The following is a 24,944-nucleotide window of genomic DNA, read 5'->3' on the forward strand; positions in this document are numbered from 1 at the left end:
TTGTGTTGAGCTTTTCAGGTTATTGCTAACAGAGCAGTAGAGATTCTCTCCGACTTTTTCTGGTTTGCCCCTACTGCTAAGTCATGTCACATCTTGGTTAGAGGGGAATTCAAGTTATTTACATGATTAAACCTGATGTATTCTTTTGCCATGCATGAGTAACTGGTAAGTTCTGTTCTGTCATTTTAACATGTTACTTCATATTGCTGTTAAGGGATATATATCATTGTTTTATGCTAAAAGATTTAATAGAAAAGCTGACTAAGGTTTCACCGGGAGAATTCTTTATTAAGGAAAGAATACGCTAAGTTATTTCTTTTTCCATAAGCTGACTTAATGTTCAATCATTTTGTTGAGATGTACTATTTAATATCAACACAATGATGGAATTTAATTTCCGAGCACAGTATGACCTTGCTCTCCCTGTTGCTTATCTACTTCAATTCACAGAGGGGAACTGCTGCAAGAAGGCGCTAGGCTAGTGCAAGCAGAGGCGTTCAAGTATAATTAATCTTCCTTTGATGCTTCTATGAATTAAGTACGAAGGGCTTCAGTGCTTCACCTTCGGTAGTAGAAATATCTTCACTTTTTAATAGCAGCTCAGGTGCTATCATTATGATTTGAACAGTTTCACTAATTCTGGCATCTAATCTTTGTTTCCATCCATCATTGTATGCTGCAGGGTAGAGCTAACTGGTCGCTAGGCTGAGGCTTTGAGCAAGCTCATGCATAATTAGAAGACGTGGCATTCCCGGTGTGTTCTCTCTCTCTTACCTATTTTAATTCTAAAATGTTGCATATTTATCAAGAACTCTTCATATAATCACGGTGATGTGGTTTTTTAATTGGATATTGTGATGCAAAGAGGACCTATTTCTTTAATAGCATCACAATATAAACTAGATCAGTAGCAAGAGAGTTGAACCTTTTAGTTCTTTTTCTTTTACTTTCATCCTCAGAATCAACTTCAGTCTTCCTTTCTGACTGGCTTGGCACATAAAGTTTTCTCATGAACCGGCGCACCACTTTATCATACATGTAGATAGATTTAATTCAAACTCACCTTTCTGGTGTAAAACTTATCAAGTGATGATTATGAATACTGTAATAGTGAATGAAAAAAGTGAAAAAGAGAAACAAATAAAACACCCTCTCAATGCAAGTCTAAAACACCCTCTCAATGCCAACATGTAGGATGCATTTACAAATGGGTGGTGATGTCAAGGGATCCAAAAGTCCAGTGAAACGATAATCAAAAGGGCATGCCTACAATGGTATATGATGTAAATAATTGAAAGGGGAAAAGCCTAGTCTAGTTCTAGGAGAAAAAGCCTGAATATGAAAGAAAAATTGAAAGGGGAACCACACACGAGACGCAGGAGGAAGCAGGAATAAGTTTACTAAATACATCCGTTAGAGTAGATTTACTACTAGTTTAACAATAATTAAAAGTTTAACATATCAATAATCAATAATCAGACACATGAATAAGTTATCTAGCAACATTAATTCTTAATAAGAAGTTTCTTTGTTTTTTGCCAAAGTCAATAAGAAATTTCAAGTTCTAGACATTTTCTTTTGGGGACAAAAAGTTATAGACTTGAGTGCATCTTGTCAAGGATACCATTATATTTTTGGCACTGAATCAAGGATTTTATGGAAACCGGACAAATAGCCCAAAAGTACAAAACCTCTCCTGCTGGACTATAGAAATGTAGAATCCAAAAGGCAAAGAGAATCTTACTAGAAAATGATATTTAGGGTTTAAACACAGCAAAATGCATTGGGTCCTACTAACTACTTCAAAACCCTAATCGGCTAGTCTCAACTCAAGAACAGGTAACACTTGGAATACATGAAGTGAATGTCCCATGAACGTTTTTACACAGTGAATGTGCACTTTGCCCAGGGGATGCAAAGGCTATGTTAATCTGATTTAATACAATGTCGGTGCAGCCAATGGGGTCACAATTCAGTGAGATTGCCTCCTCGGAAAGTGAGGTTCCTGTGATGTTACGGTAAGTGATATCACTCACTTTCACTGCCTTCGCAGGACCATTACGTTGATAATCCTTATAATTTTGGTCAATGATGATAGGGTTCTTTGCTCCATTGAGAATAATATCTTCAAATCTTATCTTTCTAGCATACCCGGATCCTCCCTGATTAGAAACACATAAAATGATTATGATTTAATCACTTGTTTTTTATATATATAGCAGTTCATCTAAAACTAGAGCCAATTGCCCTTTTTTGACAAATCAAAACGATAATTTTTTAATTTCAATGGAATATTATAGTCAATTTGTTACCGGCCATGTCTTGATCCTAGCTCCATTTTTGATTCCTTGGAAGATGCAATTTCTCACATGTACCTCTTCTACTGTCTCAAACTTTCCATCTTTCCCAAGGCTCCCAACACTAAAGATCAACAACACAATCCAAAGTGAGTTTTAATTTTTGTCAAGCATCTCAAAAACATAATCTCAAAATTAAGGGGATTGACCTGATGCCATGGCCAGGACCACATGTAATACCAGTTATGTTGATGTAAGAGCAACCATTATTGATGGCAACGCAATCGTCTCCTATATGTATAAAAATTATTAATTAAGGAAAAGAAACAAATTATGTTTAAACTTTCTGTATTTAAGCTTTTTAATCATCAATTTAAATAGAGTAATAGTATGAAATTAAATAGAGGTGGTGTAGGATAGAAAAATGAAGTGAAGAGTATTAATTACCACTTTGAATCGTTGAATCCTTAATGAGGATGTTAGATGATCTTGAGATATCAATCCCGTCGGTGTTAGGACTCCCCTCCGGGGAATTAATATGAATGTTGGAAATGCTAGAGTCACTGCATGTACTTATGATTATGTGATTTCTTGGACTGTTGATGTGATTCGTCGCGCTAAGTGCTAGATTCTTACAGCCAAGGAACTGAAGGGCCTGTACACGTTGTCAATCAATTTTATAGTTTTTTTTTTGAACGTAATTTTATAGTTAATTATTAAAATAATATTTAAGTTGATTTATAGAAAGAAGTGTCCGTAACTAATATATGTTTTATGATGAGTTAATTGAAAGTTTGATACGTTAAGCACATTTTTTAAGAAAAAGAAAATTAATAATTGTGTTACATGTTTACTTATTTAAAATATAATTTAATATCATGTTTTTCAATACTTTCTTGCTTATAGAAAAAATGTTTTTCAAGTACTTACACTTGGCCTATTAGAGGCACTAGGGTACTTGGTCCACCATGCAGCACCTTGCCCATCGAATGTTCCTCCTCCGCCAATAACAAGACCATTTATGTCTGAGAATTTTATCCATCCTACCCTATTATTATCTGGCCATTTCCAAGCATCAACACTTTTAGGGGCAACTAGAGTGCCCTGAAGCTGCCAAACAAAACAATATATATGATATAAGACTTGGTTTATTGTTGGCTAACAAACTTGTTTAACTTTGTGAACTATTATATATAATAGAAAAAGTTAAAAAAAAATTCTCAACAAATATATATTAACATATGAGAATATAATTAAGGAGTATATTATAAACTAGTAAAAACATGGTTCATATATATTCATTTACCTCAATGTTAATTTTGCAAGGACCCTTGAATAACATAGGTTGTAACATGAATGATTTTCCCTTGGGTATGAGAAGAGTTGGGGTGCCTTCAGTTGCACTACACATATCATGCCATGCTTTCTCAAAAGCCTTGGAAATTTTAATTAGAATGGTGTCAGATTCAATTTGAAAAACTAAATAATAAAAATGTAAAACTTCATATTATATCAAATTAAATAATATATGAGAATAGTAAAAACTAAAAACATATATACTTCCTCCGTTCCAAAACTATTGTAGTTTTAATTTTTTTATTTTGTTCCAAAACCATTGTTGTTTTACATATCCAAAGCACTTTATCTCATTCTCTTCCATTCATGCCCTCATTTATTATTACATCACCCAAGTATCACCTCTTAATTCCACCAATCACAATTCTCACCAATTAGTTGACCAATGATTTTCATTATCTCTCTTTCATATAACTCATATTAAATAAGGGTGTTTCAGTCAAATTATAACATCAATTAATGAATTCTTAATCTTTGTGCATAATCCTTAAACTACAATAGTTTTGGAGCGGAGGGAGTACTTGTGAATCATCAGTCTTCCCATCCCCTTTTGCCCCATAGTTTACAATATTGAAGCTGCTAGATCCTGCATTGAGTGTTACTCTAGCATACAAGCTAGGTGTAGCAGCTACAAGCAACACAAAAATCACAGAAAATAGGCTTTTCATCTTGGTGGGGGAAAAATAATCTATGAGGTGATTTTGAAGCTCGAATGTACTTTTGATGTGCAAAGTGGTGAATGGTAACTTATTATATATACTGGATGAAACACCATTCCATGCAGGAAAATTGTAATGAGCACTAATGACATTCAAATCTTTTTTTTTTTGGAACCAGAAAGGGGTCTCGGGATCTTGAAGTGCAAAGAGAACCAATTATTAACCATGTGCATCAACATAATTTGAAAAAGCATTAACTTATTGGAAATGCTTTGATAACCGCTGCGGCTTCAATAAGATTTACCGCATGAATTTCCTTCTCATCAGTAAGTTTTAACACAAAAAATAATGGTGTATGTAATTAAAGTGATTTTTGAATTTGTAAGCTGTTTTCACTGCTTTGTGAGCTGCATCATCTAAATCTTCAGCGCGTTATTAATGTCATACCACTTTCCTTCAAAATTCTTTTTCCTTGACATTCAAATCTTTGTGTTGCATTGTGAAAATTAATTTCATTGACTACATTTTGATGATTTAAGGGACCTATGGTTTTGTTATTTCATGTATAAATTCTCTGATGATTCCGTCCATGAAAATGAAAAAGTCTATTACAATTCTAGTAAAACTCATTTGGACGTCAGACCAGTATAATTACTAAGAAAGTATATTATTAAAGCATGTTAATGTTTTGAAAATGCAATAACGAAACTACATAAAATAATAATATTATATTTTTTCTGAAAAAATAGTAATTTGATTAAATTTATAAAGAGAGAGCAATTTATAATTAAAGAGAGAGCTTTCCTTTTGTAATAAAAATAATTATTAAGAGATCTTTTGATAATTCGGAAAATAACTACAAGGACATAAAAACTAAGGAGATATCAATTTGTAAGTGTTAAAAATTATGATTTTGATATACAATTTTTATTTTGAAACATCTTCATAATTAATTGATTTAAAATTGAGTTATTTTAAAAAGAAAAAGTCGTATTTATAGTAGTTTTTTATTTGGTAAGTGGAAGGGTTTGACCTAAAGAACAATCTAAGAAATAGAAAGTACTATACTAGAGGTCGTAGCCTTAATTATAAAATCTTGAGAATTAAAGGAAATTACAACGATTTTCTTTTTTGAAAGATACAACGAATTTGACTCGTGAGCAAAAAAAAATAAGCATCATAATTAACTGCTTCTTTTTAATTAGTACTTCTTTTAAGTACATGTGGACGTTCAATTTCACCCAAGCCTATGCTTCATTAATTAGTAGAAAATTAAAAATACAACACTATAAAATTATAAAAATAAAATGAACGTCCTCGTAGGATAATTCAAGTGGTAGGAGCTGAGAGACATATGGGTTGGGTAGGGGGAGGTCCAAGGATCGATTCATAGCGGGTGCAATTTATTTCCAATGTACCAAAAAAAATAAAAATAAAAATGAACAAAAAATTTAAAAATTCCAAAAAATAAAAAAGGTTATAAAACCCAACTAAATTTTTTATTTAGATTGAACCGCAAAATAAAATCTTAATTTAGATAGTTTGGGTACATGATTCATGAGAGCGTTGTTCCATGAGCTTTTCTCTTCAATAAAACTTTTTTGCTGTAAAAAAAGATATATAATAGAATTGACTTTTTACATGAGTAATTTTCGTTAGTGAAATTTAAATCATTAGCACTCTTAGAGTATCTCCAATGCAAGGTTCTTAGTTCTAATTTTGGAGTTAAGAACTAAGAACTAAGAACTTTACCATTGGAGGTGCTGACATTGACTCCTTAATTCTTAAAAATAAGAACTCAGTTCTTATATAAGGAGTTTTGTTTTTTGAATTTTTAACTTAAAATATTAATTATTTCTCTCTCATCCAAATTACTTTATTACTTTATGAATTTTGTTTTATTACTTTATGAAAATAAAAAGTATAAATAATGTGGTTGGTGAGACCAAATGAATAGTGGTAAGAACTAAGAACTCATGGTTTGAGCAAAATTGCTTGAGAGTTGCTTAGGCATATGTGGCAGTACGGGCCCACCTAAATAGTGCTAAGAACTAAGAATTAAGAACCTAGCAAAATTCTTAGTTCTAAGCAACTCTCAAGCAATTTTTGCTCCAACCATAGTTCTTAGTTCTTAGTTCATAGTATTATTCATTTGGTCTCACAAAGCACATTATTTATACTTTTTATTTCCATAAAGTAATAAAATAAAACTCATAAAGTAATAAAGAAATTTGGATGAGAGAGAAAAAAATATTTTTTTATGCTATGAACTCAAAAGTAAAACTCCTTATATAAGAATTGAGTTCTTATTTTTAAGAACGAAAAACTCCACGTCAGCCCCTCCAATGGTTAAGAACTCAGTTCTTAGTTCTTAACTCAGAAATAAAAACTAAAAACCTTGCATTGGAGATGCTCTTAGGGTTGGTGTACTCTTTTTCCTTCATTAGGTTTTTCCTAGTAAGGTTTCAATAAGGCATCCTCCCTAAGTTTGACTATTTTCAAGAGGGTTGGAATGGCTGTGTTTTTTGATTTATTTTTCCTATTTTATGAGAGGGTTGTTCTCATGGAGATTTCACATTCAATAAAGTTTTTGTGGTAAAAAAAAGAGAGAATAAATAACAAATGAAGATTTTTTTTTCTCCCTCCCAATTTTATTTATAAAAGACAAACGTCTCTCACAATTTTGTCACTTTTTTTCTCCCAGTCTCCCTCCGACACATTCCATTTTCTCTCGCCTTTCATGAAAATTCTTCATATGCATGCTCAAGATATGAATTAATGCTTTATTTTGATGTAGGAGTGAAAATAGAGAAAATAACATAAATAAAAAATAAAATGATAAGTTATTTTGATCGAGACCAAAAGAATAAAGAATGAAAGAAAATATGAGAGTACACTTGAGTGCCACCTAGATCATCCAATTAAAGCAAACATGGGTCCTAACTTTTAAGATTCGGGATCATTTGGCCCAACTTATTTTAGACTTAAAAGCAACTTTTAAGTTAAAGATAAAAACAAGAGCTTTTAAAAAAAGGCAGAAGCTGTTTGTCAAATTTTATTTTTATACAACTTAAAAGCTACTTTTAAGTTAAAAGGTGTTTGGTAAAACTATTTTACAAAGTTTCATAAAGACATGCAGAACATAGATGATATATTTGGCAGAAAGCATGGAGTGAGCACACCCGCATGGTCCAAATTGCAAAACAGCTCAATCCATAATATAACTATGCCCATCTACACCCAAACCCCCCTCATCAACAGTCAGAATAAAGAACCTCACGCCTCATAACCAAGAGACCACAAGAAAGATATGACAGAAAGCTTTCCATGGACACAAGACACAAAGATAATGAGTACATACAAGAAGTCCAAGAAGAAAACTAAACAGAAAAAATACATTTTTTTTGAAAGGCCAAGTAATATGTATATAAATAAAAGTAGAGATACAATAGGAGGTTGGCACTAGGGGTGCCCACATCCCTTACAAGAAACAGAGATCAGAACCATGAAACAAGAGAAACAAGAATCCACCAATCCTAAACCCTTGGTGATGAACTCCTTACACAGTACAACCAAAGACAAAAAGGCTGCTCTAACATTAAAAAGTCCAACAAGTAGCAGCATAGGACACGAGGATGGCAAGGTAGGAAAGAAACCAACACCAAGCAGCTTTGAGGACAGCTAACAGAACCGGGGCAAGAGGGACTAGCAGCAAAAAAACCCAGTAGGAAAATTACCAAGATATAGCAGCCCCCAAACAAACACTAGGACTAGTTTCCCACTCATAGAAAGAAGCCTTAAAATTGTTCTGTTTACACTTAACCTTTGGTTTCACACATGATAAATTTAATCATTTTTTAATTATAGCCCCTTCCCCTTATGCAGCAAACCCAAAATCCTATCTTAATCATTATCTAACCCACCCACGTATAACAATGGCAATTTAACCCCACCCACGGCCACGTATAACAATGGAATTTAAGAATTTCATAACAAATCTGATTCTTGTACAGATTTGTGTATATATTAGTATATGATTAATTGTTGGTTCATGTATAGATTATATAAATATTCAGAATCGGTTGAATCAGAGTACGCATGTAAGACCTAATGGAACTCAGAAAACCAAATATTAAGACATTCATATTAACATCACCACACACAGAGAGTAGAAATCAGTGATTAAATCCATGAATTTCAGAAAGAGATCAAAATAGAAGATAGTTAACGGTACCTGAGTGGCTGAGTGTGTGCAAAATTCAAAACCACGAGTCTGTAGAGGAAGGCGATATAGGAAACAGCCAGGGTTCCAAGAGGAAGAAGATGGAGAAAAACCACGATAAACCCACGTAAACCACTACAGATACAAATAAGTTAGGCCAAAAGAGAAGCTCCTTTTTTTCAAAGCTCCTCTCAATGCCTTTTTCTAAAAAGTTACTTTTATCATATTTCTTCGGTAAAAATAAGTAACTTTTAAGTCAAAGAAATTTTAATGAAATTTGTTTGGCCCAACTTTACATTAAAAGTGACTTTTAAGTCAAAAATAAGTTGGGCCAAACACTACCGAAATTGGGTCTTTTCTTGCGAGGTGTTGAAATGAACACCAATATAATAGAAAGAAAAATCAGAGATAAAAAAATAATTAAAAATTAAAAGAGATAAAAAGAAAATGTTGGTGCAAATATATCAAAACCCAATTATTATGGGGAAGTTGAGATCAATTCTATGAAAAAATTTCTTGGTGGTAGAATGTCAATCAGAAGAAAAAGTTAAAAAACCTTCAGGACTTATACCGTGAAAATAATAATGTTTTTTTCACACTTCTTTTGTCATTCCATCTTTTTGATATATGAAAAGTGTTAATGAATTATTAGTTTATTACTCATCGCAAAAAGCTTGTTCAACCGCTAATTTTTTTTAATTAGCGTTGGCTTTCACTTCATTTTGATCTACATTAATAAGCATTGAAGTAATTTTAGTGACTTAACTCAATGATGGTTAGGCCTAATTTTTGTTATCCACAATGAAGGTATGAGTTTATTTTATATAAAATACTCAGATCACTCACCACTACCCCCAAATAATTTAACTTAATAGTCATCTTATTTAATTTTTATCTTATATAACCCCACATTTTTTTAAATCTCATTTAAGTTCACATTAGCGTAAATGTGTTTGTAAGGAAGTGTGTGATTAATATACAATTGAAATAATATCCAAGACTCATTATAAATGTAGTCGTATTTCAAATGGTGAATTTGAAACAATACCTGTAAATTTGGTAACATTTCGAATTATGCAAAAAACGATCTCTTGTCGTGAAAACACTGAATATACAAGTCCCAATTCTTACTTAGCAGGTAATAAGAATTTTCTATGGCCTTTACTCTTTATGACAATGTATGTTTAATTTCGGGGTTAAGCATCATATTAGTCCATATTTTTATGTCGTCGTCTGAACTAGGTCCCTCGCCGGAAAAATTATTGGAAAAACTCCTCTACTTTGTAAATTATCTGGAGCAGGTCCTCGCCGGAGCCCGGACCTCCGACAAGTGATGAAATGACATGCTGAGTGGATTAATGATGCTTATGTGGAATAAATACTTTTTTTAAATAAAAAACATATTAGAAAATTAAAAAAGTTAAAGCCTAAACCTTTTCATTACTCACAAATTAACCCCAAATAAAAGAAACCCTAAATCCCCATAAATTAAAAATGATAGCACGAGATTCTCTTTTGCAAAAGCAATTAATGGTTAGTGCTCAGTACATGTATCCGTTCTGGGTTGTCTAAATGACTTAAAAAAAAGTTTGGGTTAAATAACTCATAATCCAATCACATTGAAGATAAGAGAGTTGAAATTTCTATACTTTATTTATTAATTTATTTCTAACTCATATATCTCCAATATGATTGGATGATGAGTTATTTAACTCAAACTTCATCATGAGTCATTTAGACAACCCATTTGTTCTTAAATTATTCAATCAATTATAGCCCGTTTATTTTTTTTACATTTCAGAAGAACCAAACTTTAATTCACACTTCCATTTAAGTGTAAATGGAGGGGAAAGATGAGCAAAAATAAGAAGAAAAGATAGAGAAAGTAAGAGATATAATGAGTAATATGGTTTGTAGAAAAGGAAAGAGAGAAAATGAAAGTGAAAATAAAGTAAGAATGTGAATGAATTATAAGCTCAAACTGCCTCATTTGAAAGCAAGAAATTCTTGTTTCTCACGAAACACTGTATAAGTAATGCCTAAACAAACATACTCTACGATCATTTTTTTTTTGGAACTAGAAATAGACTTTTCACTATTTATTTGCTAAGTTAACATATAAAATGCACAAACTATGAAACGCTAAATTAAACCACTCCAATGCTTAATTACAGCAGTTGGAAAATTTCTACATATATTGCAAAACTTGATCTTCATCAATACATCAATATCAATATATCATCATTTCCTTCCTCTATAAGTGACACTAGAGCTGCTTGGATTGGAGCAATAGCAAAACTTGATATCTTCATCTATACATGGATATCATCACCTTTCCCTAACAATGTGAGAGTGTGTATCGATTTTAATTATAAGGATAAACCTGGCTTTTTAATATATTTTAAATTGAACTAAAAAAATCCAGCTACTTTATTTGATCTAAATCTCCTCCTTGGCCATGATTTGTGCTTTTGGGTGCACTTTATAGCTCAAACTCATAACCTGGTTGGACATAAATTTGACTAAGACTTCATCTGTTAGTTCTGATGCAGCAGCAGAGGCACGAGACTTATCTTGCAATTACTCTTGATATTAGAGTAGCGCAACGAAAAGTTTAGAGCATAAAAACTCATCTTTACTTATAAATACTAAACGTAGAAACTTTCAAATAAAACTAACACTAACGACGACAAAAATAAAAACAATAAAATAAAGGGTTAATCGTATACTTGGTCTCTGTCTTTGTCTCGCCGTCTGAAATTAGTCCCTCCTCGGAAAATTTACAAATCTGAGTCATCTCGTTTGCAATAAGTCTGGAGCAGGTCCTCGTCGGAGCCCGGAGCTCCGGTGAGTGATGATTTGGCATGCTGACTGTGTTAGTAAGCTTATGTGGATTTAAAAAAAAGAAAAAAAAAATAACAATCAGATTTATTAATCAAATTAACTAATATTAAATCTATTAACAAATCTAATATAATAATCTAACTAAAATATCAATTTCCCCAAAAATATAAAAATTAAAAAAAACCCTAAATCAAAATCAGAAGTCCAGAACCACGTTCTCATCTTCTCACATTCTCATCTTCTCATCTTCTCACCTTCTCATCCTCCACGACCCAGTTCAGATCTGCCACTGCCCAGTTCTGTTGCTGTGTAATTTGGGGTTGAGGTCGCAGGATGGGGGTGGGTTTCTGGGGTGGGTTGCAGGTGAGGGTGGAGTAGGTTGCGAGAGGGTGGGGATGGGGGTGGATTGCGGGTGAGGTGGGCTGGGTTGCGACTGAGGGTGTGGATGGGTTGCATGTGAGGGTGGGGATGGGGGTGGGTTGCGATGGGTTCTGGGTGGGGATGGGTTTCAGGGGTGGGTTGCGAGTGAGGGTGGGGATGGGTTTCAGGGGATGGGTTCCTTCCTTCTTCATGTTCTCTCGATTTCCCCCTCCTGTTGATCTCGATCGCGACGCTCTTGAGTGGGGAAGGAGCTTAGGCCTTTTGGGTTGTGCAGGGTGTGTCGAGGAGAAACAGAAGCGGCTGCGGTGCTGTTCACGACTTCCACCCCTCCATCTGCTATGGCCATGTAGGTTTCTGGGTCCAAAGTGATTTTCACATTGTTGTTCACATTGCTAATTTGGGTTCTGGACATTGTTCTTTTTCTGGGTTTAGGATTATTTTATGGGTTTGATTGATGGTAGAGAAGAGAAAAGGAGGATTTGATTTTTTTAATTAATTTAGAGAGCGGTTAGGGTTCTATTATTGCTGAGTTTGATTTTTGATGTTGTTGGGTTAGATTGCATATTCATAAGAAAACTTCAAACTTCCCCCTCTTCAATCTGGGTTGAGGAACTATGAAGGGATATTTTTTTCTCTAATCATGGGAAGAGGACGATCTGGGTTATTGTTAGTTTTGTTCTGGAATTTGATGTTCTTGGTTATTTTTTCTGGGAGATCATGAAGAGAAGAACACTGATGATACTCATGAGAATAGAAATTAGAGATTAAATGATTTTTTAATAAATAATTTTAGAGATTAATATTTCTGAAATTGGAAATTAAGGATTTTTCCATTAATTTAATTTCTGATCTGTAATCTATTTTTGTAATTTTTCTTTATTTTTAAAATCCACGTAAGCATTTTTATCCCAGTCAGCATGCTTATTCATCACTCGCCGGAGCTCCGGACTCCGGCGAGGACCTGCTCCAGACTTATTGTAAACGAGGTGACCCAGATTTGCAAATTTTCCGGGGAGGGACTAATTTCAGACGGCGAGACAAAGACAATGACATATTAGATGATTAACCCTAAAATAAAATAAGGATACAATCAATTTTTAACGTGCATGGAAAAACTTCTCTCAATATGAGAGAATAAAAAACCACAGCCACAAGCCAAAATTATCCAATATAAAAAAATAATGAGTACAAAGTAATGTCTTTCAAGAACAACTACAAACATCAAAGGTGGAAATAGATGCAATTAATATAACCCAACAAATGGCACACTACACCAGACAACACATAGAAGACTCAAATAAAGTATATCAAAACAACGAGCTCAACGACAAAAATGACAAACTTCAATTTCAGCTAAAACTGACTACAAATGATATGATGATGTAATAAGAGGCTAGGAACATATTGGATGATGATGGCTTCAACTTCAGCTTTTGGGAATCCCTTTCTTCATAATCGCACATTCACCACAACATGACTATGGAATCTTTAACTCTCCATGGTTCTTGTAGTAATAAACCCCAACTTCAAAGTTTCCTTCATAAACATTAATACAAAGCATTTGAACAAAACAGTTAACACAAACAGTTAATCTAAGAATGAAGCTAATAACTAATAAGATTTAAAATAAGTAAATAGTTTCAGGGATAGTAGATATAGCGAACTCAAATGATAACCTCAATCATGTTGCTGTAGAAAATGCAAAAAATTATATAACCTTTCACAATGCATCAAAAAATTTAGTGGAGAATTCTTAAATTTTTATAGAGCATGGAACAACATTTTAACAGCAAATTCAACATATTTTCAATCCCAAAAGTTGCATATAAGCTGAAAGAAATTTCAAGTATTCAAAAGAAATTGTGAAACAATATCTCAAAAGAAATGAAATTAATATAGTGTGTTTGGTTCCTTGTTTGCTTCAATGCAATGTAAAAAACACATATCCTAACATTACAAACTGTGAAAAAGATTTCGCCACAGACTTCACATAATGCGAGTTGAACTTAATGAAAATCCAACATACATATAGTCTTAAGCACCATTATTTTCCTTATTTTTATTACACATGTTTGACTATAACGATCTAAACAACAATATATAGAAAAGAAAGTAGCTTGAAAATTACATTTAGGTTGATTATACTATTGTAGTCATGTGGAAAACTCAAAAGAAGATAGCTGATAGCATAAAAATCACCCACAAAAAAAAAATATCTCTATCATTTTAAATGAAAACATCGCAACATATCTTATCCCAAATGAAACTTGACCTGCAGATACATTGGGAAGAAAATACATCATCTAAAATACTATTAAATGTGTGTAATCATAATAATTGGTGCATTAATTATAAGCCGTTAATCATTTCATGTGATAGAAAAATAGGAGGTATCAAATACTTTACCTTAAAAGCTTGACTTTAATTTAACTCCCTTCCATTCTAGCTGTGCGTGAAAGCCACTATATTTTCACATGTATATGATCTTTCATGTTGTGGAAGAATCAGAAATAGGCATGTCTTCATCTTCATTTTATAACTAAAGCTCCAAAAACTCCCCAAAATCCAACATAAAATCCAAGCCCTAGGCTGACGTAAAATCCAATGGTTATGAGCTCATCTTCATCTTTGTCTTCATCAGTAGCATATTCGTCAGGTATTTTAGTTGATAAAGTCACATCCCCTGGACATTGGTTTGTAAGTGGAGGGCCACAAAGCCCATTATTCCCTATATATGTAGAGGCATCAAAGGATTGTAGTTGAGTGCCAAGTGGAATTTTTCCAGATAAGTTGTTGAAAGACAGGTCCATGAAGCTAAGAAAACTCAAATTTGAAAAGCTTTCCGGCATTCTACCGTAAAGTGAGTTTCTTGACAAATCAAGTGATTCCAATCTTTCCATTTGACCAATGTTGTTGGGAATAAATCCTATGAGATTATTCCTTGAAAGATTTAAGCCTGCTAGTGCCACAAGTTTTGTTATACTTTGTGGTATATCTCCTGTTAATTGGTTGCAAGAGAGGTCAATGGTTGTCATGAATCTGAGACTATTTCCACATTCCATGTCCTTTCCTTTCCATGTCAGTGTTGCTTTATATTCAAGTAAGCCAAGTTCAATAAATTCAATGTAAAATCTAGGTAGATCTTTGGAGATACGGTTTCTTGGAAATTGAACATTTGATAAAGCAGTTATTTGATTGAGGCATTGAGAGATTTCTCCTGTGATATTGTTTTGAGAAATATCTAAAACTCGAAGAAATGGTAGATTACACAAACTGCTCGGTAATCTTCCTTGGAACTTATTTGCTCGTAGACTCAAAACAATCAAATGATGCAGGTGAAGGCCTACCCATGCAGGTAATGTTCCTTTCAGATTGTTCTCTCCTAGATCCAAGATAGTCAAGTTTGTACAAAGAGCCAAAGATGGGATTTCACCGGAGAAGTTGTTGTTGTTTAACTGCAGTGATATCATTTGTCGTAAAGTGCCAAATGACTTGGATATTCTCCCTGATAATTTATTTTTGGCCAAATTCAGAAATTCTAAATTTTGAAATTTCCCCCAGCAATTCGAAAGTGGCCCTTCTAGCAAGTTGCTAGACAGGTCAAGATGAGTAAGTTCCAAAGGTGAGGAGGATGCACAAAAAGAAGATAGAGACCCTGAGAACCTATTATTTGAGAGATATAGAGTTTTCAACTCTGAAAAATGAGGCAGTGGACCAGACAAGTTGTTGAAACTAAAATCCCATATTGCTGGTTTCACACTTTGCACTGATTTTAGTATGGTTCCTCCAAGTTTGTTATATGAAACATTCAAATAATCCAGACTTGAAAGTTGGTCCAAAAACCATTGAGGAAGTGTATCTGAAATTCCAGTATTAGAGATGTCCAAGTCCATAAGTTTCCTTTGATGTTTGAGCCATGCTGGAAATTTTGGACCCAAAATGCAAGATGATGCATATAAACTTTGTAGTTGGAAAGGTGGAATCCAATTTGATCTCAAGTTGAATGAAAGTGAATTTTTAGACACTGCAAGTTTTGTCAATTCATATAAGGTTTGATAGATGTGCTTCAGTGATGGAACCATTCAACTTATTTGAAAAAAGATACAATCCCATGAGACTTGAGAGTTTTCCAATAGCAACTGGAAGTGACCCATTCAACTGATTTTGTGAGAGATCCAACACTTCTAACGATGCAAGTTTAGTAACCTCAAATAATGGTTGTGATCCGCTTAACTCATTATCTTTGAGATATAGAGTTAAGAGGTTTGACATATGTGTTTCATTAATGTTTTCCACACTATTCAATTGATTATGGGAAAGATCCAAATTCTCAAGATAAGGCAAGTGGCCAGATAACTGTGGAAATGGCCCAATGATACTGGTATTTTGAAGAGATAATGTCCTCAGGGATGAAAGCCATGAAAAATCAGGGAGTGACCCACTACCAAATGGGTTATGGTCAAGTGTCAACAACTCTAAGTTATTTTGGGCACAACGTAAATGTTGTATGCTATCATTGAGTTGACCGGACAAGTTGTTGTCACTTAGATGTAACTCCTTAAGTTGACACAAACTCTGAAAGGATTCTGGTAAGCTACCCTCAAGTTCATTTCCCCTGAGATAAAGATGTGTGAGGACTTTGCTAGCATTAGGCACCAATGACAGAGTCAAAGTGTTTAAATGGTTATTTGAAAGAAAGAGCTTCTTGAGAGAAGTTGAGAAATTCATGTGGGGGATAGATTTAGGATTGACCTGAGGGAGCCCACAATCATTTAAATAAAGCTCTAATAGAGAAGGGATGTTGGTTATTGATGATAACCAATCAACAGCTTGACTAAGATTCACAGTTTCTAGATTAAGGAATCTTAAATTAGAAAGGTGAGAAACCCATTCAAGGTCATTTGCATTCAAATAAACATTGAGTCCAAGTTGGAGAGTTTGCAAATGGGAAAGGTTCGCCAGAGTGGGAGGAATGACACCAACAAATTCATTATCTCCAAGTTGCAACTCTATCAACTGACCAAGTGAACCAATGCATTTTGGAATCTTTCCTTCTAATAAATTTTCAGTGAGATTTAAGGAAGTCAGATGTTGCAGTTCACATATTGAAGAATCTAACTTACCTCGCAATGCTCCTGAATAATTTAAAGGTTGGAGATCCAATATGGTTACATGATCAGTTAAGTTATCACATGAAATTCCATGCCATTTGCAACAATCTTCACCTTTCCATGAGGAAAGAATTTCCCTTCCATGAAGGAAACCAGCTTTTAACCTGAGAAGAGCTTGCCTTTCTGTCTCCACTCCTTGCTTTGAATGAGAACTTCCAGCAAAGAAACAGATGCATAGAAGGCCTACAACACAAAAAAGACTGAACCTGCAGTAGAACATGGTGATACCCTCAAATCCCTCGGAAAATATGTGTTTGGATACTGAAAGTGAAGAATGTGTGAGCTGAATGGTGAAGTTAGCCGGGGCCATTTATAGATGGACACAAATAGAAGCCAAGTGCACAATCCCATCTGACCAAGTCCATGGAAAATGATTGATTGTGTCATTGTTTATTTCATTGATCAATATTAAAAAAAAAAAATCTCGGTTGACTTGTAGTCAATTGAGATATTATAGATAATATTCTTTTTAATAAATAATTTGTTAGAAAAAATATTTAACATTCAATGAACATATATGGTGCTCAATGAACATATTTGTTAGAAATAAATAATTTGTGATGAGATGTCTTCTTATGAATGGCGCTCAAAAGTTCAAGTCAAGTGAACTTGCGCAAGGGGCAAGACTTTGTGGAATCATACAGTGGTGTGGTGTGATAGCCTATAGTTTGAACTTTGAATTCAACAAAACGTGAGTTAGTAGCAAGACTTTGGTGAATAAAACAACATGAAATGTCCCAGGCAATAATGAATGCTCCTTCCCATCTACTTTCTTGGAGAAATAAAGCACATTATGTACCTGTTTATTAAAAAAGCTTGTAAAAAAACCTGTTTATTAAAAAAAAGTAAAATATAATTATTGGAAAAGGGATTAATGAACAGCATGCATATATATGGCATTTTAGATCTCTAGACTAGCAAAAAAAAAATTAGCTGTTTAAATGACCATATCTGAAATTTGGGTTAAATTATTATTTTTTTTTACATCATATAGATAAATTGCACTCGCCAGGAATCGATCCCTGAACCTCCACCTACCCAACTTATATGTCCCCCCAGCTCCTACCACTTGAGCTATCCTACGAGAACTTGGGTTAAATTATCTTAAGTGAATCAATAATATATTTTATTTTTAAATTAAGTGGGTTATGTTAGTTTTTTATTTATTTAAGCTTAAATTAAAGATTAAATAATAGATTTTATATTTAGGCTTAAATATGTTGGAGGTCCCTTTATTTTAGGATCCTTTTGGTTTAGGTCCCCGTAAAAAAATTCTTGGAAAAACATCCTTAAATGAAAAATAATAGTTGCTTTCAGTCCCTACTGTTAAAATCCGTTAAAAAAAGTGACTCAGCAAACGTGGACATTTGTTGACATTTGGTGCTGACGTGGAAATTGAAAATGTGTTTGGTGAGGTTCGAACCCCAACATGGACCTTAAGGGTTAACACTTTTACCACTAGACTAGGAGCTTTATGTGCAGAATTTAATATACATGTTATTCCAAGTGATGTAATTAAAAATTTGTGTTAAAATGTTATAAAACATTCCAGTTAAGATTTGAACCCAGTAAATTTAAGTCGTAAACAAAAACCCTAACCACTATTCTATTTACTCATTTTTTATATTCATGTGCACAATTAAATATATAATTAAAAACAAAGTGGTATTGCTAATTAAACCCTTTGTGGTAGTGCTAAAAATTACACTTTTTCCATATTTTGGACTTGTAGAAAATGTATAGATTTAAATATATATATATATATATATATATATAATGTCAATATATACTTAAGTAAACTAAATTACAAAACATGAAAATATTTAAAAGTAAAACATTACAATTTTAATAGAGTCCATATATTAAACTTTTTAAAATATTGATGAGTATATAGCGAAGTAAATTTTTTCATGCGTGTAGCGGGATTGAATTCTTCTTTTGCAAATATTTGAAAATTAGCAGTATCACTTTGGTTTTAACATATATTTATTTCTTCACGTCAATAGATAAAATTAAGCTTTGGCTCAGTGGTAAGACTTAAGAGTCTTTGCTATTAACCAATATTGACCTGGTTCAAATCTACAATGTAATCTATCTATATACTTATTAAAAGAAAATCTTTATCCACATAAAATTAACACATGGCATTCCCATAATGATTTTCCTCCCACCCTTTTCTCTGGCTGACAAGTGTCACAGCCAGAGAAAGTTGCACAAATTAATTATACAAACCAATTTTCCTAAAATTTTGATTCTTTGTCCCCTATTAAATGGTCTCTCCAAAGTAAAATTCATGGATAGCCCACTATAAAGGAATTATGGATCAACCAAAAGCCCACAACAATGAATCAATTAAAAGGTCATAGTTGCAAAAGAAACAGAAAAATTGTTCAGAGTGGGAATTAGTCAATGTATTTATGAATTAAGCCTTCAATTTCGCAAACGGACATATTAGGAAAACTAATCACCGTGCGTTGCTTTAGCTATGGTTGATAATTCAAACATAAATTCACGTTTTTGTGAAAAGTATTGGAATAACAGTAATTAATTGAATGGACTTATTTTGGGGTGTGATCCACTTTTTTTGGCCTAAATATCCTCCACCTTTTTAAGCCTAATTTAAATCTTTATGAGGTTAGACATTTTAATGCAGGAATTATTTCGTTTTGCCAGTCAATTATTGCTATAATCGTTTTTTTTTTAAACCCCATGTAAAATAATTAAGTAAATTTTAATGCATTGATTATTTATTTTAGGAAATTAATGTTCGAAATTAATTCATTAATTCCTTCAATTTTCTTATATAAATTAATTAATGACGTGAATCTGTGCAAATATGTTTTGAAATAATTTCCTTTTTTAAAATAAAAAAAAACGTTTTAAAAATTAATTACTTATTAAATTCAAAAGCTATCTATTTAAGGAAATTACTATTCGAAATTAATTTTTAATTTCCTTCAATTCCCTTACATAAACAACTTAACTATAGTAATTTGTAGTCAACTTATAAAAGATCTAATAAATGCTAAATTAGAATAAAAGCTGTATTCATTTTCTTTTTTAAAACCTCATTTAAAACAATTAATTATATTTTAATGCAGGAATTATTTCGTTTTTTCAGTAAATTATTGCTATAGATAGATTTTAAAAAAACACCATGTAAAATAATTAAGTAAATTTTAATACATTGATTATTTATTTTAGGAAATTAATATTCAAAATTAATTCATTAATTCCTTCAATTTCCTTATATAAATTAATTAATGACGTGAATCTGTGCAAATATATTTTGAAATAATTTCCTTTTTTAAAATGAAAAAAAACGCTTTAAATAATTAATTACTTATTAAATTAATTAGCTATCTATTTAAGGAAATTACTATTCGAAATTAACTATTTATTTCCTTCAAATTCCTTATATAATTTCCTTTAAATTGACGTTTTAAACAATTAATGCAGGTGTATAATGTTTAGCATATATCACAAGTCACATGACTTTGGGAACAATCAAACATTAAATATGACAAATCATATGTCTACAGATAATTTTTAGCCAAATTTCATGCGATTTTTAAATTATTGACATTTTACCAAAATCATAAGTTGTATGTACCAAATTGTACGAACTATGTACCTATACTAATTAATACACTTTGATTTTCACCGTGCCAAATAAAACTGTTTTTGAATTAAAAATACATATTCTATTTTGTAATAGAATATTCTTTTCACCTTTAGTCAGAATTAACCCTAATTTCAACTATATATACCCCTTATGTAACATATCTCCTCCATCATTCCAGCACTTGATATATTTGAAATTAACATTTCTTCTGATGGCTTCAAGAATCGAAGATTTCGCCAAAATCGATGCATCCAAAGAGACCTGGACAATTGTTGCGAAAGTCAATCATTTATGGCTAAGTCCGAGCTTATATGACTCAAAGCTACCCTTTTCAATGGACATGATTCTTATGGATGACAAAGTATAACACTTTTTTTTAATCACTCAGTTTTAATGTAATTTTTGGAATGCATTCATAAATCGCTTAGTTTATTTACCTTTTAAAGACAGAAGGACGCGTATATCAGATTTCATTCTTTGGTGTTGGTGAAAGCGGTCGTGATTTTCGTCAAACCTCGCATCCATTCAAGATCAACTTTGATATTCATACATCTGTACGATAAGTTCCTAACAATGCTATCAACTTAACTCCGTACTCTTTCGTTCCACTTTGTGATATAATGTATAAGGACGTTGATACATCATTCCTTATAGGTATAAACCCTTATGTAGCCTTTTGAGTTTTTGAAAAATAGTTATTAATTTTCCTTACATTTTTAATTGTCAAATTGTAATGCATTAAATGTTGGTATAAGGAAAAAGTTTCATCTAATTTAAGTATATTTTCATAATTTTAAAAGTACTTAGATTAAATATATATGAAGTTTTTGTCAAATTTCGCAAGTTGTGTGATACTCATTGTGATTGATTTTGTTTGGTTGAATGTGAAGGTATGAAAAACGGTAGAAAGGGGGGTTTGAATAACGTTTTCAGAATAAAACTTCCACCTTAAAGATTTTAACAAATCTTTTGAGAACAAAGTGCTTAAGATAAGAGAAAGAAAAGCACACAAGGATTTTATCCTGGTTCACTTGATGAATCACTCAAGCTAATCCAGTCCACCCGTTAAGGTGATTTCTTCCTTCTTAGAATGAAGGCAATCCACTAATCAAGTAAATGTTACAACTGCACTTGAAACCTACAAGTGACTAACAATACACTGACTTAGCTCACACTAAGATTCACTCTCTTAGTCTTCAATAGGATCCGATCAAACTTGATCTCCTAAAGGTAACTAAACAACTGTTTAAGAAAGAATGTTTACAAAGAATTTGCTTCTGAAAAGTTAAGAGTAAACACAATGAATTCAGATGAAAGAATGCTTAGAAAGTTTGAGTATAGCTTGCGCGTCTGAGATTCTTCCAACCGCATCTTTCAATCTTCAGCCTCTATTTATACTCCAAGGATTAGGGTTTGAACGCTGCATGGAAATGCTACCGTTGGAGGGTAGTTCTGGAAATTCCAGCTTCTGCTGTGGCTGAGAATGTTAGGTAGGTCGTCAGGATAGTACAATTGCTTTTGTACTTGGATAGTGACTTGACCTTTAAACCTAGTAGACTTCTGATCAGGGGAATGCTTCATGTTGGAACTTGTGAAGCTCGTTGATCAGAGTCAGAGGGAAGCACAGATCCTCTAACCGTTGTATCTTCTGATTCTGAACTCAGAGGGAAGTACATGGCCTTCAGAGTCATCTTGCTTCTGGACACCAGAGTTTCCACTTTTCAGCTTCTGGATCTTCAGAGTCTTCTACACCATCAGAACATCTGAACCTTCAGAGTGCCTGGGTTGTCAGAACGTCTGGATCTTCAGAACTTCAAGTGACTGAGTCCATATCAGAGCTTGTATGACTTCAGATCTTCTGAAGCGTTTCTACTGTTCAGAGTGAACATAGATGTTGCGAAAACGTTGCTTGGGTCACTCTTTATGCACAGTGCTTCTGATTTGTGTGAGATTAAATTGAGGTCAGAGCCTGTAAATAGCACACTCAGAAAAACACGTTAGAGTACCATAATTGTTCATACTAAAATGTTAACTTGTAATCATCAAAACATAGAGTTGTACTACTCGATCAAAACTTGATCTTACAATCTCCCCCTTTTTGATGATGACAAAGCCAAGTATTTTGATGAACAATTCTTAAACAATAAACTGAATTCACTCAGAGTTTAGAGAGATAGAATAAGACTTATCCTGATGTGAATAGTTTATTTTGCTCATTCTGAATCCAAGTCACAGCTTGATTCTGAGCATAGCTCCCCCTGAATCTAAGACTTAATGAAAACGTTAGAAATGTCTAGATTCTGAGCTAAATAATATAAGAGTTCAGAGTGAAGGCGCATGACATAGATGAAATAAAATAATCAGAGCGCATAAGTATTCAGAGTCAACAATAAGGGTATCAGAGTCAAATAGAATCACTTCAGAAGAAGTGAAATGTATTCCTTGTATTTGCCCAGTGACACATCTATGGTCATAAAGGTGGAACTCTTAAATTCTCCAAAAGAAAAATAAATCACAATAACACAGCTTACACATCAAAAACTGGGTGTACTCCCCCTTTTTGTCATAAGCAAAAAGTATGGGGTGTGAAAAACTTAGCTTGAAGTACAAGGTACTCCCCCTTAGAGAAGGTCTAAGTTTAAAAACAATGGAGAAATAAACGATGCATGAATGAGAGTTAAGCGAATTAAAGAAGGGAGTTAATGCAAAAGAAGAACGTTTACCACCGGCCACGGGAGTAAAGAGAAGCTTCAGTTACCAAGGACTTAACCTCGAGAAACTGTAGAAGCAGTAACTTCCAAGGAGAGAATGAAGCTTATATAAAGCGAGTAAGAAGAGGGAAAGCTTCACAACTCGATTAATACCATAAAAATAAATGGCTTCATACATGGTTGCACTGGAAGAGCTCAGAAGGAAAGCCTTCGAGGAAGACATGTTCCTTAACATCCGGCACCCTGATGGTACACGAACGATACAGGAGCTGACGAAGACACTGCTTGAAGGAGAACTTGGTCCAGAGCTGGAGAAGGATCTGAGAGAGTTCCTTGGCTTCGTGGAGGAAATTCAGGAACTCAGCCAGCTGGAACTGAACTTTCTGGAAGAGAAGGAGTCAGTGGAAAGAAAACTCAAGACTATAGAAGATAGTCTGGAGAAGACCGAGCTGAGCATCAAGCTTGGCAACATAGAATATACGCTTGATCGGCTGGAGAAGGAAATAGCAGAGCAACGCCGGGAGTGCAGAAGAATGAGGAAGGATCCTCCATTATAGATTTAGGGAATAGAATGTATGATGTAATAAACATGAATTATCATAAAAAAAAAATTGCAAACACAATGTCATATATATATATATATATATATGCAATGATAAACGACGAGTAAGCAAAACATAGCAAATAAAGCAAAGTAAAATAAAAGTAAATAAGTAAAGAAAGAAAAACGAAAGAAATCCTAAAAACTAAGGCTTGTCAGAGCGACGCAGGAGTTCTTGAAGAACTTGCTTCATTTCCACCAGCAGAGTCTCATGAGAATTGAGACGTTGTTCCAAGATGTCAAGTCTGGAAGAACTTGGTTGTGTAGAGGTAGAGGGAACATTCTGAGCAGAGTGAGGAGCTTGAGTGGAATCAGAAGCAGCATGAGTGAAAATCATAGGTGTAAGAGCTTGACATCTAAGAGCTTCAGCTTCAGCTTCTAGTCTCTCAGCTTCTAATCTTGCATTTTCAGCTTGTGCAGCCTCTTGACGTGCAGCTTCTTCTGCTTGCTCTTTCTTTCTTTTTGCTTCTTCAACAGCTTCAAGTAACTTAGTTCTTTGCTGTTGTTCATGCATAGCAACTCTTCTGTTAAACCGCTGATTGGCAGCCTCAATCCTCTGATCCCTTTCAGCAGTGAGATGACTCATCATAACAGGAACCTGAGCAACTAACCAAGTACTCAGACGATTCCATTCTTCAGCAACAGAGTCAGAGTTCTCACTCAGGTCAGTGTGACCTTGCACATTGCGAATCATCAGTGAAGCTTCATGATTAAAAACACTGATGCACTCAGAAAGAGAGTTTGGCCTGAGGTATGTGTAGGGAACAATGGAGAGATTGGTTTCAGGAGAGATTGGGTGGTTGCTGCTGTTTGCCTCAGAGGCACCTTGAGGAGAACCAACATCAAAAGTTTGGACATTTGGTTCAGAGGTTTCAAGGTTTGGTACAGATGTTTCAACCTGAGGATGTGGTGATCTAACCGAAGAGTGGTTAGACACTGAGTTTTCTGGTTCTGGTTGAATGGGTTCTTGTTGAACTTGGTCTGGTTGAGCTTGTTGGGCTAAAAGGTCTGCTTCATGTAAGGGTTCAGCCTGGATAGGATGATCTGGGTCAACTAGACGTTCTGGTCTAGGTCTAG

General features: G+C 33.6%; 3 protein-coding genes across 3 annotated transcripts; all 3 read right to left on the reverse strand.

Moving 5' to 3' along the window:
* Positions 1 to 1,164: 1,164 nt before the first annotated feature.
* Positions 1,165 to 4,321, reverse strand: LOC130745893 (probable polygalacturonase At3g15720). The gene is made up of 8 exons (XM_057598318.1): positions 4,175 to 4,321; positions 3,604 to 3,732; positions 3,228 to 3,407; positions 2,745 to 2,952; positions 2,507 to 2,588; positions 2,313 to 2,421; positions 1,944 to 2,162; positions 1,165 to 1,266 (listed from the first exon to the last, which is right to left on the reverse strand). The coding sequence occupies exons 1-8, from the start codon at positions 4,319 to 4,321 to the stop codon at positions 1,165 to 1,167; spliced, it is 1,176 nt and encodes a 391-aa protein (XP_057454301.1).
* Positions 4,322 to 14,167: 9,846 nt separating this feature from the next.
* On the reverse strand, positions 14,168 to 17,200 carry LOC130749419 (receptor-like protein EIX2). Its single transcript, XM_057602776.1, is given in 1 exon segment — positions 14,168 to 17,200. A coding segment is annotated over 1 exon segment (1,620 nt). The 5' UTR covers positions 15,842 to 17,200; the 3' UTR covers positions 14,168 to 14,221.
* LOC130745904 (receptor-like protein EIX1) lies at positions 15,842 to 17,240 on the reverse strand. The gene is made up of 2 exons (XM_057598328.1): positions 15,966 to 17,240; positions 15,842 to 15,898 (listed from the first exon to the last, which is right to left on the reverse strand). Exons 1-2 carry the CDS (start codon positions 17,238 to 17,240, stop codon positions 15,842 to 15,844), a joined length of 1,332 nt encoding a protein of 443 aa, XP_057454311.1.
* Between the last annotated feature and the right edge of the window lie 7,704 nt (positions 17,241 to 24,944).

This window comes from Lotus japonicus, chromosome 1 (assembly GCF_012489685.1).
Source record: "Lotus japonicus ecotype B-129 chromosome 1, LjGifu_v1.2".
NCBI lineage: Eukaryota > Viridiplantae > Streptophyta > Magnoliopsida > Fabales > Fabaceae > Lotus > Lotus japonicus.

What these genes read in the sequence shown, in the direction of transcription:
- LOC130745893 (XM_057598318.1), bottom strand. Translation starts at nt 4,321, where the DNA reads ATGAAAAGCCTATTTTCTGTGATTTTTGTGTTGCTTGTAGCTGCTACA. An exon ending in GTGCCTCTAATAGGCCAAGT is followed by an intron (nt 2,953 to 3,227) that starts GTAAGTACTTGA and finishes CAACGTGTACAG; the next exon opens with GCCCTTCAGTTCCTTGGCTG. An exon ending in GGTCCTGGCCATGGCATCAG is followed by an intron (nt 2,422 to 2,506) that starts GTCAATCCCCTT and finishes GTTGATCTTTAG; the next exon opens with TGTTGGGAGCCTTGGGAAAG.
- LOC130745904 (XM_057598328.1), bottom strand. Translation starts at nt 17,240, where the DNA reads ATGGCCCCGGCTAACTTCACCATTCAGCTCACACATTCTTCACTTTCA. An exon ending in GATCACAACCATTATTTGAG is followed by an intron (nt 15,899 to 15,965) that starts GTTACTAAACTT and finishes GGTCACTTCCAG; the next exon opens with TTGCTATTGGAAAACTCTCA.